Genomic DNA, 13,283 nt, shown 5'->3' on the forward strand with positions numbered 1-13,283 from the left:
GGTACTTAAAATTAATCAGGACCGGTTGTTCACGTTTATCCAACGGTTAATGCAAGATTTACGGAAATCTAAGACTTCAATCTCCATTATACTCTGAAAATTTGTCGCTTATACTGAATTTCCATCAATACTGGATTAACTATTGAATACATATCGTCCTTAGAGGCCAGCTAGTATTATGTGAATTAGAATCAGTTGTATAATTTATTGTAAGAACTGAACTAATAGGTAATAAATTGAGCCACACTACACCCAGCTAACAGTGTTCGTATGTATAACGTCAAACAAACGTCAACATTTTGGGAGAAGTTACGACAAAAGTTACATCAAATTTTACCTAAAATATACGTAAAAAAGTCACAGCGATGTTACGTAACAATTTTACGTTATTTCTACGTAACCTTTTTAACGTCACAAAAACGTCACTTTTTAGGAGAATTTTCGGTATAAATGATATTTATAAATAGGACTTAAAATTATTGTGTAAATAAAACCGCATACATGATGCTGACACATTTATTAAATATTTGAAATAAACATTTATTATATATTTGACTTTTATGTGAGAGAAAGAGACAAAATTATTAATAGCTACTTTATATTATATTACATAGACATACCCTTGAAGTAATCTTCATTCGTAAACTGCACACTTTCATATAAGGACTAGGCTGCTTCCCCATTTTTAGGTGATATTTCCATACATTTCCTTTTTCAACTAAACTGTCATTGAATAGAATTCTATTTTGTTTATCTTATTTAGGGAAAGAATGAAACGATAAATTACTATTAGGTACGCTTTATCCAAGAATCACATTGAGGCACACAACAATAATAATTCGATTTTTTTTACATAATTCCATACTCCATAAAGACAAACACGATTTTAATCACGGAAATGTAAGGTTAGGCATTAATGAAAGGTTCAAAATAAATACGCGATGGCGCTGCAATCTCAAACGAGATCTTATACGTGTCTATACCTACCAAAAATCCACGTGTTATAGACGAATAAATTCATACGCATTAAAACCTACCAAAGAGCCACGTTTCAGAAACGAATAAATTCATACGTATAATATACGTATTAAAATTTCGTATCAGTAACGTCATGTTTTGATAGATGTCACGTAACAATACAAAAAAACCTAAATTTAACGTTAATGTAACGTTATCTTGCTAGCTGGGCAGCCTGTAGCTGGCATTCTAAAATGTCATCAACATTATTATTACGTTAATACATAATGAAATTTTAACATTTTAACCTACCTTATAAATATATATTCTTATTTAAGCTCCTACAATAGGTACGATGTACAACTATAATAAATAACTTTTCATGGACAACTCAAAATAAGTTTTTACGGGAAACAATACCAAAATTTCAAATACAAAAATATAAAGTAAACTATGTAGGATATATAAGATAAGTAATAACACAAATAATTCACATACATACATAATAGTACACATTCAAAGATCGAAGATCATTACCGCAAAAAATTTAAAAATGGGCTTGTGTACTCTTGTGACGCAAGTCAAACATTTAAGTTTCCCCACCACAGTCGAAGTAGGCAACCGTAGTAAATGTCCAAGAACCGCGAACCATACCAGAAATCATACAAAAAATACAGTACCTATATCATATTATAAAATTGTCGATTGATTGAAAGAGATTTAATAGAAGCCTTAGGTATCTCATTGGACAGTGTAAGCAATATTTTGACTAAAGTGTTTTTCAAAAAAACCTATCAGCATGATTATTTAGCTCACCTTAGAAAATAATACAAAATGTTTGTTGAACTTACTTTAAGAGATTCTCCATATATAAAAACTTGACTAACGTACTGCGAACGAATATAAATATTTTCTATTTTTTCTGGTACTATGTACTCTCCTTGCGAAAGTTTGAAGATATGCTTCCTCCTGTCGATGATTTTTAGACATCCATTCTGAAACAACGAAAAATTAATATTTTATAAAAAGTACGATAAATCAGTTCGTTGTTGTTGATACTTTTACTTGTATTATATTGTTCTGGTAGATAGGTAGGTACTATGGATCGTTTTTATTCACTACATTTACTTAGCGGTGACAACCACATATAGTCCAGAAAGCCATTACGCATCCGCTAGGAAAAATATTCTGATTAAGATTTTTTGCACAATCTTACTAAAAAAGGACTCCCTCCTTTTAACAAATTTGCACGTTGCCAGGTCCAAAAGTGAGTCAAAAATTTTTAAACGTTTTTTTTTTGTTTTTTTCCTAAAATTATTTTTTTTTGCATCGAACAAAGTTTTTTTTAGGTTTTTTTGGATCATTTCAAACATAAAAGATTTTTAGTGACTTTTCCCTAAAGTTGACACTTTTTGACATATAAGCGATTAAAGATTTAAAAATTGCGAAATCGGCCATTTTTAACCCTGAAAAACTATGTGAAAAAACTGAAAATTACAATGTTGCCAAGGTAGGTAGATATTCTTTAAACATCGTTTGATGAAATCACGAAGAGTTTTTTGCAATAAAATATCGAAAACCCCTTTGTTTTTAATTGCTAATCAAGCGGGCGCGACACTATTTTCAACCGCTGCATGTATAGGTAATATGCGTAAATATATCTGCGGAAAAATATTCTGATTCATTATTTTTTACCATCTTGCTTGAAAAGGTCCTCTATTAACAAATTTGCATATTGCCAAGATCAAATAGCAGTCAAAAATATTTTTAAACCTGTTTTTTTGTTTTTCCCAATTTTTTTTTTGCGTAGGACAATTTTTTTAGATTTTTTGGATAATTCCAAATAGAAAAGATCTTAAGTGACTTTTTACTTAATGTGATAGTTCTCGAAATATAAGCGATTGAAAATTTAAAAATTGCAAAATCGGACATTTTTAACCCTCAAAAACTATGTGAAAAACCGAAAATTTCAATGTTAGCAAGGTCCGTAGATATTTTACGAACTTCGATTGATGAAATCCCGAAGAGCTTTTTGCAATACATTATCGGAAACCCCTTTGTTTTTTAATTGCTAATCAAGAGGGCGCGACACTATTTTCAACCGTTGCATGTATCATGTAATCGGAAAACATTTTAAATTAAAAAAAGGTTTTTTTTTATTTTTTGACCAAATTTTGATTCTGGCAACATGCAAATTTGTTAATAGGGAACATTTTCAAGCAAGATGATAAAAAAAATTGAATCAGAATATTTTCCCGTACATATTAGGTATACCCCATTCCACGAATATACGTCTGTTTTGGATTATCGCGATAACGAATATTTTACTGTGCAAAATATGAAGAGCGAAAGTAAATTGCAAATTATATTGTTGTTTATTGGAGTAATTATTAGAGCAAAATACTTTCGTACTTCTTATTTTGCACACTAAAATATTCGTTGTCGCGATAATCCAAAACGACGTATATTCGTGGAATACACCATATTATGTTTACGCATATTACATACACTGTTGTATAGTATACGCAACGGTTGAAAATAGTGTAGCGGTCGCTTGATTAGAAATTAGAAAACAAAGGGGTTTTCGATCTTGTATTGCAAAAAACTCTTCGGGATTTCATTAATCAATGTGTAAAGAATATCTATCTACCTTGGCAACATTGAAATTTTCAGTTTTTCACATAGTTTTTAAGGGTTAAAAATGGCCGATTTCGCAATTTTTAAATATTTAGTCGCTTATATGTCAAAAACTATCAACTTTAGAGAAAAGTAACTAAAGACCTTTTCTGTTTGGAATGATCCAAAAAACCTAAAAAACTGTTGGATGAAAAAAATAATTTTAGGAAAAAACAAAAAAAAACATTTAAAAAATTTTTGACCCACTTTTGGACCTGGCAACATGCAAATTTGTTAAAAGGAGTCCTTTTTGAGTAAGATTGTGCAAAAAATCTGAATCAGAATATTTTTCCTAGCAGATGCGCAATGGCTTTCTGGACTATATAGAACAAGAGGTCTCAGCAAAGATAGCTGCAGGGAATAAAGCATTATACTCTCTATCACCATGATTAAGATCTAAGCTGCTAAAAACGCAATCTAAATTACGACTGTACATGGCAATTACTCGCCCAGTAGTTACATATGGATGTGAAACATGCGGACTCTACATCAGCGGAAAATAAATAAGCTGCTGGTATTTGAAAGGAAGGTTCTCAGAATAATAATTTAGCTCTAAGAGAGATGAATTAGCAAGAGAGTAAAGAAGGTAGTGAGCTATATGGCAGTGAGCACATCATTAGATATACTTATAAAAGCTAACCGAATAAGATGGTCAGGCCATGTGGAAAGATCAGAGGAAGATAGATCGTTAAAGACAGTGTTTTTTGAGAGACCAGACGGTAGAATATCAGTAGTAGTGATGTTGATTATAGTTACTTTTAAGTATTCGTTACAAATCGTTACTTTTGTATAAAGTAATCATTTACAGTATTCGTTACTTTGATTACTATGATTACTTTTGTTACTTTTGTATTTAAGTAGGTAGGTATTTTGTATAGGTATTCCGATATAACAACGACCTTCACCGATCTGTTTAAGGGATAAAAATGATTTGATTACTATGATTACTTTTGTTACTTTTGTATTTGAGTACCGGTAATCATATCGAGAATCATATTTCTCGGTAGGTAGGTATTTTGTATAGATATTCCGATATAACAAGATCTACTATCTAATCTACATCGGCAAATGGCGTAGATCTAGATAAAAATATAGGGTTCTCGCATTCGATTTTTGTTAATGACATACATTACATATTTTACGTATACCATTATACTTCCCTCTGTTTCATCTTCTACTCCTCACCCTCACACCCTTAAAACGCTTCATACCGATAACGATAACACTCGTAAAATACCGGTCCCGTCCGTTACTCGCTGGGATACGATTGACAGAAAGTAATCAAGTGTACTAGTTGTAGATACAATAGTTGTTACTCCCTCTGATATGATTGGTACGAAGTATCGAAGTAATCAAAGTAGATACAATAGTTGTTACTCGCTCTGATACGATTGGTACGAAGTAATGAGAGTAATCAAAGTAATCAAAGTAGATACAATAGTCGTTACTCGCTCTAATACGATTGGTATGAAGTAACGAAGTAATCAGAGTAATCAAAGTAAATACAATAGTCGTTACTCGCTCTGATACGATTGGTACGAAGTAACGAAGTAATCAGAGTAATCAAAGTAATCAAAGTAGATATAATAGTCGTTACTCGCTCTGATACGATTGATACGAAGTAACGAAGTAATCACAGTAATCAAAGTAGATACAATAGTCGTTACTCGCTCTGATACGATCGGTACGAAGTAATCAGAGTAATAAAAGTAGATACTATAGTCGTTACTCGCTCTGATACGATTGGTACGAAGTAACGAAGTAATCACAGTAATCAAAGTAATCAAAGTAACGATTTGCTTCTCTGTATAGTAACCGTTACTTTCGGTATTAGTAAGTAACGAGTACTTTGTAACGAATATATACTCTTTCAACATCTCCAATCAGTAGTCTGTCCCAGAAAAAGATGAAAGGGTGATGTTAAAGTTAATTTATCCAGGGTTGGGATACAACGATGTGAAATGAAATGTAATGGAGGGCTATAGTAGATGCGGCGAAGACTCACCCCGAGTTGTAAAGCCTGTTAAGAAGAAGATTTACTTACCGGTAACCACATTCCTATATCACCCGTATGGTGCCATCCTGCCTCGTCAATTACCTCCTCGGTTTTTTCTGGGTCCTTGTAGTATCCCTGAAATACGTTGGTTCCTTTAACGCACACTTCACCCTGATTATTCTTCGCCCAGTACTCCATTTCTGGAACATCTACCAATTTAATGCAGCAACATGCTACCGGTGGGCCAACGTGGCCAGGAGAGTGGTCTCCTTGAATGGTCAGCGAAATTGGGGCTGTGCATTCGGTCTGACCGTAGCCTTCAACTACCTACAATATATAGAGCAAATATTAAATTATTGATGTTATTTCAGGGAGGAAACACATTTCTACCAGAAAGGAGTCTTTGGGGTCGTTTTTAACTCTGATAAGTATATCGGAATATGTTAGTAGTTTGAAGACCAAAGAGATAACACCTTTGAGCTAAAAGAAGAGGTAAATAATAGAACAAGAATTTCAGAACAAGCACAGCATAAAGTATATTGCACAGTAAGGGTATAACCCACTTATATATGTATCTTAAAATGTATATAATTGTAGGGATTCTTTAAAGACAATCGTATTAAAAGTCCGTTTGATGTTTAACAGTTTTAATTAATAAAATAGATAGCTAAATTATTGATACTATTAAATTGACGAAATGTAAAAGTGCTTGTGTAAATGCGACTAAAATCTTACGTGTTCTTATTCTTACAAAAAAAGAAATGTATTTATAGATAATTTGCGACTAATCAATATAATACCCGTCTTAATTCGTCTTTTTACGTCTTATTATCCCTAAGAACACGTCCGTCGCGTTTATGATGTTAAAATCGACTAAATGTATTCGTTCTCGTTCCCTACGCTAAAACAAACCCTCTTAGGCTAATCTCTTTTTTCCTGTGAAAGAACCCAATTAAAATTGGTTCAAAGTATGTACCGACCCGCCGCCGTCCTTTTCCAATAAACTAAAACTATAAAGTTAAAAGTAGTCCGCTACCGTCGCCGTAATCCCCAATTCGTTCTGCACATCTGGGCCAAAGTCCATATGTGTGAGACCCTTATCCCGTTCTCGTACTAATAATTAAGAAAAATGATATACAGGGGAATTTAAAATATAAGGTAAACTATTTACAATCCTACATAATGATTTAATCATAAGTAGGTCTCTTAACGAGGTGTTGATTCTTTAATTATAAACAACGTGAAGGTTAGTAGTGTAACTAATTGATGTAATTTGTTTCTGTAACCTTGCAGTAGGAAGCAATTCTCAGGTATACCTTAATTATGAAGTCCGATATGAAAGAAAGGTATAAAAGACGAGGATATTTTAAGACGAATTATTATTATAATTAAATATTATTGTTTGAGATGGGTGTCTGAACGACGTCCCGCGAAGCAACACCTCCTTAAGTCCTACGATCATGGACTTGTATTTTTTATAAATAAAAGTATAGTGTAGAATCAGTGTTTTTCTTGAGTTCGAGAGTTGGCCCTTCCGTCCCTTAAGGACCAACACCACATTATTCCAAAAAAATCAGGAGCCAAAAAATGCGAAATAACCGTAAGATGAAGGCCTTCTTCAAGACCTATAAACTCTTGCTTGTCATAAAGCTACTAGAACGCTACTATGCTACGTCTTCTCTGTTCTTTTTTTTTTCTTGCAGCATGGACCTTGAACGAAAATGTGTGTTGACTTGTGGCTATATCGGAGAATACTCTTAAGATCTCGTGGACTGATCGAGTCACAAATGAGGAGGTCCTCAGATGAATGAGGAAGAACCGAGAGGTACTGACCACTCTCAAATCTCGAAAGTGACAATACTTTAGACACATGCGATACGAATCCAGCTCTAAATCCCTACAAGCGATTCTACAAGGAAAAATATTTGGAAAGCGAGGTCCAAGAAGATACATCGTTGAAAGCGATAACATCATGGAGGTAGAAGAACATCCAGATTAAAGAACCTCACAACCTGGTACTGGAATAGAAACATTGTTTAATAATTAAGTATGTCGATAGTTACATAAAACATTAAAAGCTACTTACAATGCATCCCAAGGCGCAGCGAACAAAAGTCAGCACGTTTTCAGCCAATGGTGCTGAGCCTACCAACATTAACCTAAGGTGTCCTCCCATGCCTTCTTGGACTTTTCTGAACACCAACATATCCCAAAAACTGTTTTTCCTAACGATTCCCCTAAAAATATTGTGCATTAGTCAAAGCTGTTTCTACAATCTGTAGATTAATACCGTTGAATACACAGAGTGGGCAAAAAAAAAGAGTCCACCTCGATATTTGACAGCATTTATTAGATTTTAAGGAAATGACCAAACAGGTCGATTTTTGATCTAAGGGGGGCACATTTTTACGGTACATACATCTGTCATTTGTCAACCTCCTCCCTTCCACATCCCCACCCCTATTTTTAAATAGGGAATAGGAGTCGTGTGCTAGCTCATTTGAAAGGTTATTCAATTCGCTAATCAGTACTATTACTTACTTACTTAGTACTAAGCCTTTCTACCTTTAGGTGTAAGACTGGTGGAGTTGAGTTTGGCATTGTAGTCTCCATGCTTTCCGATCTTGCACTTTCCAATGTCAATCCCTTCTTCTCGACTTCTTTCCTGATTTCATCTATCCACATAACTCTTGGTCTTCCTCTTTTGTTTTTCCCCTGCACTCTCGTTTCGAACACTCGTTTTGTAAGCCTCTCGTTCGACATTCTACACACGTGCCCGAACCATCTAAGCTGTCCCTCCACTATTTTTTCATTGATTGGTTCTATTCAGTAATATTAACATTGACATAATTATTTATACAGGGCGTCCAAGAAAATTTATTTTGAATTAAATTAATTGACACAAAAAGAAGAATGTATGTAATTTATTTAACTCAAAATACATTCTACTGCTGACAGAAAACAGAAAAAAATGTTTATTTGATAAATAAACATTGTTTGTTGCTTAAATTCAATATTCAACCTACCAAGAGGCAGATGGGTGGCAGCTTGAACATTGAAATTAAGCAAAAAGCAATGTTTATTTATCAAAAAACATTTTTTTCTGTTTTATGACAGCAGTAGAATGTATTTTGAATTAAATAAATTACATACATCCTTCTTTTTGTGTCAATTAATTTAATTAAACAAATTTTTTCTTGGACACCCTGTATAAATAATTACGTTAATGTTTATATTACTGAATAGAGAATTGAATAACCTTTCAAATGAGCTAGCACACAACCCCTATTCCGTATTTAAAAATAAGGGGTGGGGGGAAGTAGAAGGGAAGGGATTGACAAATGACAGATGTATGTACCGTAAAAATGTGTCCCCCTTAGATAAAAAATCGACCTGTTTCGTCATTTCCTTAAAATCTAATTAATACTGCAAAATATCAAGGTGGACTCATTTCTTTGACCCACTCTGTATACACTAGCACTAGATATTGGTAATAATATAAAAAACGTATCCATATGTTACAATGTTACCTATATAGATTTCAAAAAATACATTTGACAGAGTTCAACATGGTAAACTCATACATGCATTGAATCATACACCTATAATGCTGGGGCCACAGTAACGTCTAATGCCGTTAATTAACGCATTATTTGCCATCTCTGTAACGCAAATAATGCGTTTATTAACTGAATTAGACGTTACTGTGGCCCCAGCATAAAAAACATACAGTTATAGATCCCAAGGATATTAATTTAGTCAAAAATCTAGGCATATTACAATAAAACAGCATTCGTACGGGTGGAAGATAGTGAGACAAACCAAGTAGAAATTCAAAGAGGGGTCAGACAGGGATGCGTGCTGTCGCCACAATTATTTAATGTGTATGTCTTCCAAGTAGTATTTCAGGACTATGGGAAAGAACTGAAGGTGTAAGGATTGGAGAGAGAGCATCATTAATAACATAAGATTTGCAGACGATACCGCAATCATGGCGGAGAATATAGACGATTTACAAATTCTCCTAGAAATCATTAACAGAGAAAGCAAAAAGATGGGACTAACAATAAATATAAATCAAATACATAGTCATCATTCTCTTTGCCTTATCTCTATGCGGGGTCGGCTTACCTAATTGCATTTCTCCACACAATTCTATCTTGGGCCATATCAATGTTAATCCCCTTTACCAACATGTCCTGCCTTATCGTCTCCCCCCAGGTCTTCTTTGGTCTTCCTCTCCTACTCCTTCCAGGAATCTGCACTTCAGCTATTCTTCGTATTGGGTGGTTAACGTCTCGACGTTGAACATGACCAAACCATCTTAACCTATGCTCTCTCATTTTGGCATCAATTGGTGCCACACCTAGACTTCCCCTAATATACTCATTTCTAATTTTATCCTTCTTTGTCACTCCACTCATCCATCTAAGCATTCTCATTTCCGCCACATGCATTCGCTGTTCCTCTTTCTTTTTCACTGCCCAACATTCAGTTCCGTACGTCATAACTGGTCTTATGGCTGTTTTATAGAATTTTCCCTTCAGCTTCATTGGAATTTTTCTGTCACACAACACACCACTCGCTTCTTTCCACTTCATCCATCCAGCCCTAATTCTACTGCATGCATCTCCATCTATTTCTCCATTACTCTGCAATACCGATCCAAGGTACTTAAAACTATTGCTTTTTACAATCTATACAATTTATACTGCCACTGTTTTCTGTGACTATGCCAAAGCTTTTGATTGTGTAAGTCACGACATTTTGATTAAAAAACTAAATTTCTAAGGGATTCGAGGTATTTCTTTGAATTGGTTCCAATCTTACTTGAATAATAGGAAACAACTAGTTAGAGCAAATGATACTGACTCTAGTCTCAAAAACATTGTATGTGGAGTACCACAAGGTTCAGTATTGGGTCCTCTACTGTTCCTTATCTTTATAAATGACATCACTAACTTAAAAATCGATGGAAAAATTTTTCTTTTTGCTGATGATACCAGTATCACTTGGAGCAACTCAACTATTGCATCTCTTCATGCAACTATAACTTCTGATTTGCTTACGATAAAAACCTGGTCTGACTCTAATTTACTCTCTTTTAACGTGGATAAGACAGTAGCATTATCCTATAAAAGTGCTCTTCAACCCCTGCTTGTTAATAACAGCCAGATCTCTACCGTTTATTCTGTAAAATTTCTTGGTATTTTTTTAGACAGCAACCTCAAATGGTCCCTTCATATCGATGTGTTAAGTAAGAAACTCGCCTCAGCCTGCTATGCTATAAGATCTGTTTCGAAAGAACTCAATTTAGCATCTTCTGAACTAACATATTTTTCTTTGTTCGAGTCTCATCTTCGATATGGTCTTCCTTTTTGGGGTTCTAGTACAGCTGCCCAATTAGATGTTATTTTTAAATTACAAAAAAGAGCAATAAGGTATCTGTTTGGCCTCAGAAGAACAACACATTGCAGAAGTTACTTCAAAGATCACGGCATTTTAACCCTTACATCTTTATATATTTTAGAAACTGTTTGCTTAATTCGTAAACACATGCATGTCTTTCCAGCAAGGCCTCGTCATGACTACTCCACCAGAAATTCAAATTTTGATGTCTATTTACCGATCCCGTCCTCTGAGTTAGTAAAGAAATCTATATTATATTCCGCAAAAAAACTATACAACCATCTTCCTTTACAACTCAAGTCTGCAACATCTTTCCCCAAGTTCCGTAAAATGACAAAAGCTCATCTATCTAAAAGACCATATTATTCAGTAGAAGAGTTTCTTAATGACTAACTAAGAAATTACAGTAATGTACAAGTAACCAAACTTATCTATATTTGGGTGTCACATGCAGCAACTTAAACTTATTAGTTCCTATGTCTATAAATAGTTTACTTTGTTGTATATTCACTTTGCAATTTCTATAAATTGTTGCAATATATCGATTTTGTTTTTTTTTCTTTACTTTATTAACTTATATTTTGTATTTATGTATATTTTTTTTATATTGACGATTTATCAAATTTCAGAAAATTGTATTTGTTATTGTTATTGTTAGATATTATTTATTTATTTTTTCTGACTTTAATTAAGCTTTGTCCATAAAATTTGTATTTTCAGTGACAATAAAGCATATTTCTTCTTCTTCTTCTTCTTCTTCTTCAATCATTTCACCATCCAAAGATACCATTTTATTTGTAGTAGCTCCATCTTTAAATGAACATTCCAAATACTCTGTTTTTGTCCTACTAAGTTTTAAACCTTTTTCCTCCAAAGCTTGTCTCCACTGTTCCAGTTTTTGTTCTAAGTCTCTTTCACTATTTCCTACTAACACGACATCATCAGCATACATTAAGCACCATGGAATGTTACCCTGTATTTTCGCTGTTATCTGGTCCAAAAGTAATGAGAATAAATACGGACTAAGCACAGAACCTTGATGCAATCCTACTTTCACATGAAATTTATCAGTCTCTCCCACACCTGTCCTAACACTAGTCGTTACTCCCTCATACATATCCCTCACAATCTTTACATATTCACCAGGGACTCCTTTCTTATTGAGTGCCCACCACAGAATCTCTCGAGGAACTCTATCATATGCTTTCTCAAGATCAATGAATACCATATGAGCGTTTGTTTCTTTACTCCTGTATTTTTCCATCAACTGCCTTATAATGAAAATTGCATCTGTTGTTGATCTACCCTGCATAAAGCCAAATTGATTCTCGGATATTTCGGTCTCTTCACGTATCCGTCTATCAATTACTCTTTCCCATATTTTCATGGTGTGGCTAAGCAGTTTTATAGCCCTGTAGTTTGTACATTGTTGTATATCTCCCTTGTTTTTGTAAACAGGTACCAGTATACTGCTTCTCCATTCGTCTGGCATTTGTCCAACTTCCATAATTCTATTAGATAGACCTGCTAGCCACCTTGTTCCTGTCTGTCCCAATGCTCTCCATACTTTCCCAGGAATATCATCTGGTCCTACCGCTTTTCCTTTCTTTATTTTTTGAAGCGCTTGAGCCACTTCCTCGTTGGTTATTTTGGTGACCATTGCTGCTACTGTCTCCCACATAACAATGATGTTCGCATCATGTTCTAAGCATATCCTACCAACATTCGTCGAAGTATATCCTTTTTAGTATATGCATAGTACAAGCATAGCATGTACCATAAAAAACATTCTAAATTTCATGTTCTTTGCATGTGCCTCAAAGAATATTCTTGCACCGAATATACTGAGCACATTCGGGTACGTAGTATCTCGGAATGTTCGTAAAAGTTTATTCTTAGAATATACCTTAATCGAATATTCTTAGTATATGCGTAAGTATATGCAAAAGTATATACTTAACACATACCTACTTGTATATACTTTTAAAATATCTAAAAATAATATACTGTATGTACGTACCTATAGGAAGAAGAATAATGTGAGCCTATAGATTATCAACTTCGCGTTAAGAATAATTAATAAAATTTATGTATTTTAGTAGGTACTACTGAACTATCTAATTCATTTTTTTTAAACCGTTTTAATTGTATGGTAAAAAGTTTAAAACTTAATTCTATTGTGAAGAAAAATGAGAAATTCTCGTTTCGTTTTCAGTTGAAATGAATATACCATTTTGATTCGAGT

The 13,283-nt window shown here is 33.9% G+C and overlaps 1 protein-coding gene across 13 annotated transcripts in view; it reads right to left on the reverse strand.

Annotated features, from left to right (window-relative positions):
• The window catches only part of LOC114333162 (long-chain-fatty-acid--CoA ligase 6), a 176,428-nt gene that overhangs the window by 12,632 nt on the left and 150,513 nt on the right, over positions 1-13,283 (reverse strand). For all 13 annotated transcript variants that reach the window (XR_007700395.1, XR_007700396.1, XM_028282995.2 and 10 more), the window contains exons 8-10: positions 7,716-7,866; positions 5,678-5,956; positions 1,809-1,952 (exon numbers count right to left, since the gene is read on the reverse strand). Coding sequence is in view for 11 of the 13 variants with exons in the window: in XM_028282995.2 (XP_028138796.1) it covers positions 1,809-1,952; positions 5,678-5,956; positions 7,716-7,866 (574 nt within the window). In the remaining 2 variants the exon portion in view is untranslated. The remainder of the gene's footprint in view (positions 1-1,808; positions 1,953-5,677; positions 5,957-7,715; positions 7,867-13,283) is intronic.

Source organism: Diabrotica virgifera, chromosome 8 (assembly GCF_917563875.1).
Source record: "Diabrotica virgifera virgifera chromosome 8, PGI_DIABVI_V3a".
Taxonomy (NCBI): domain Eukaryota; kingdom Metazoa; phylum Arthropoda; class Insecta; order Coleoptera; family Chrysomelidae; genus Diabrotica; species Diabrotica virgifera.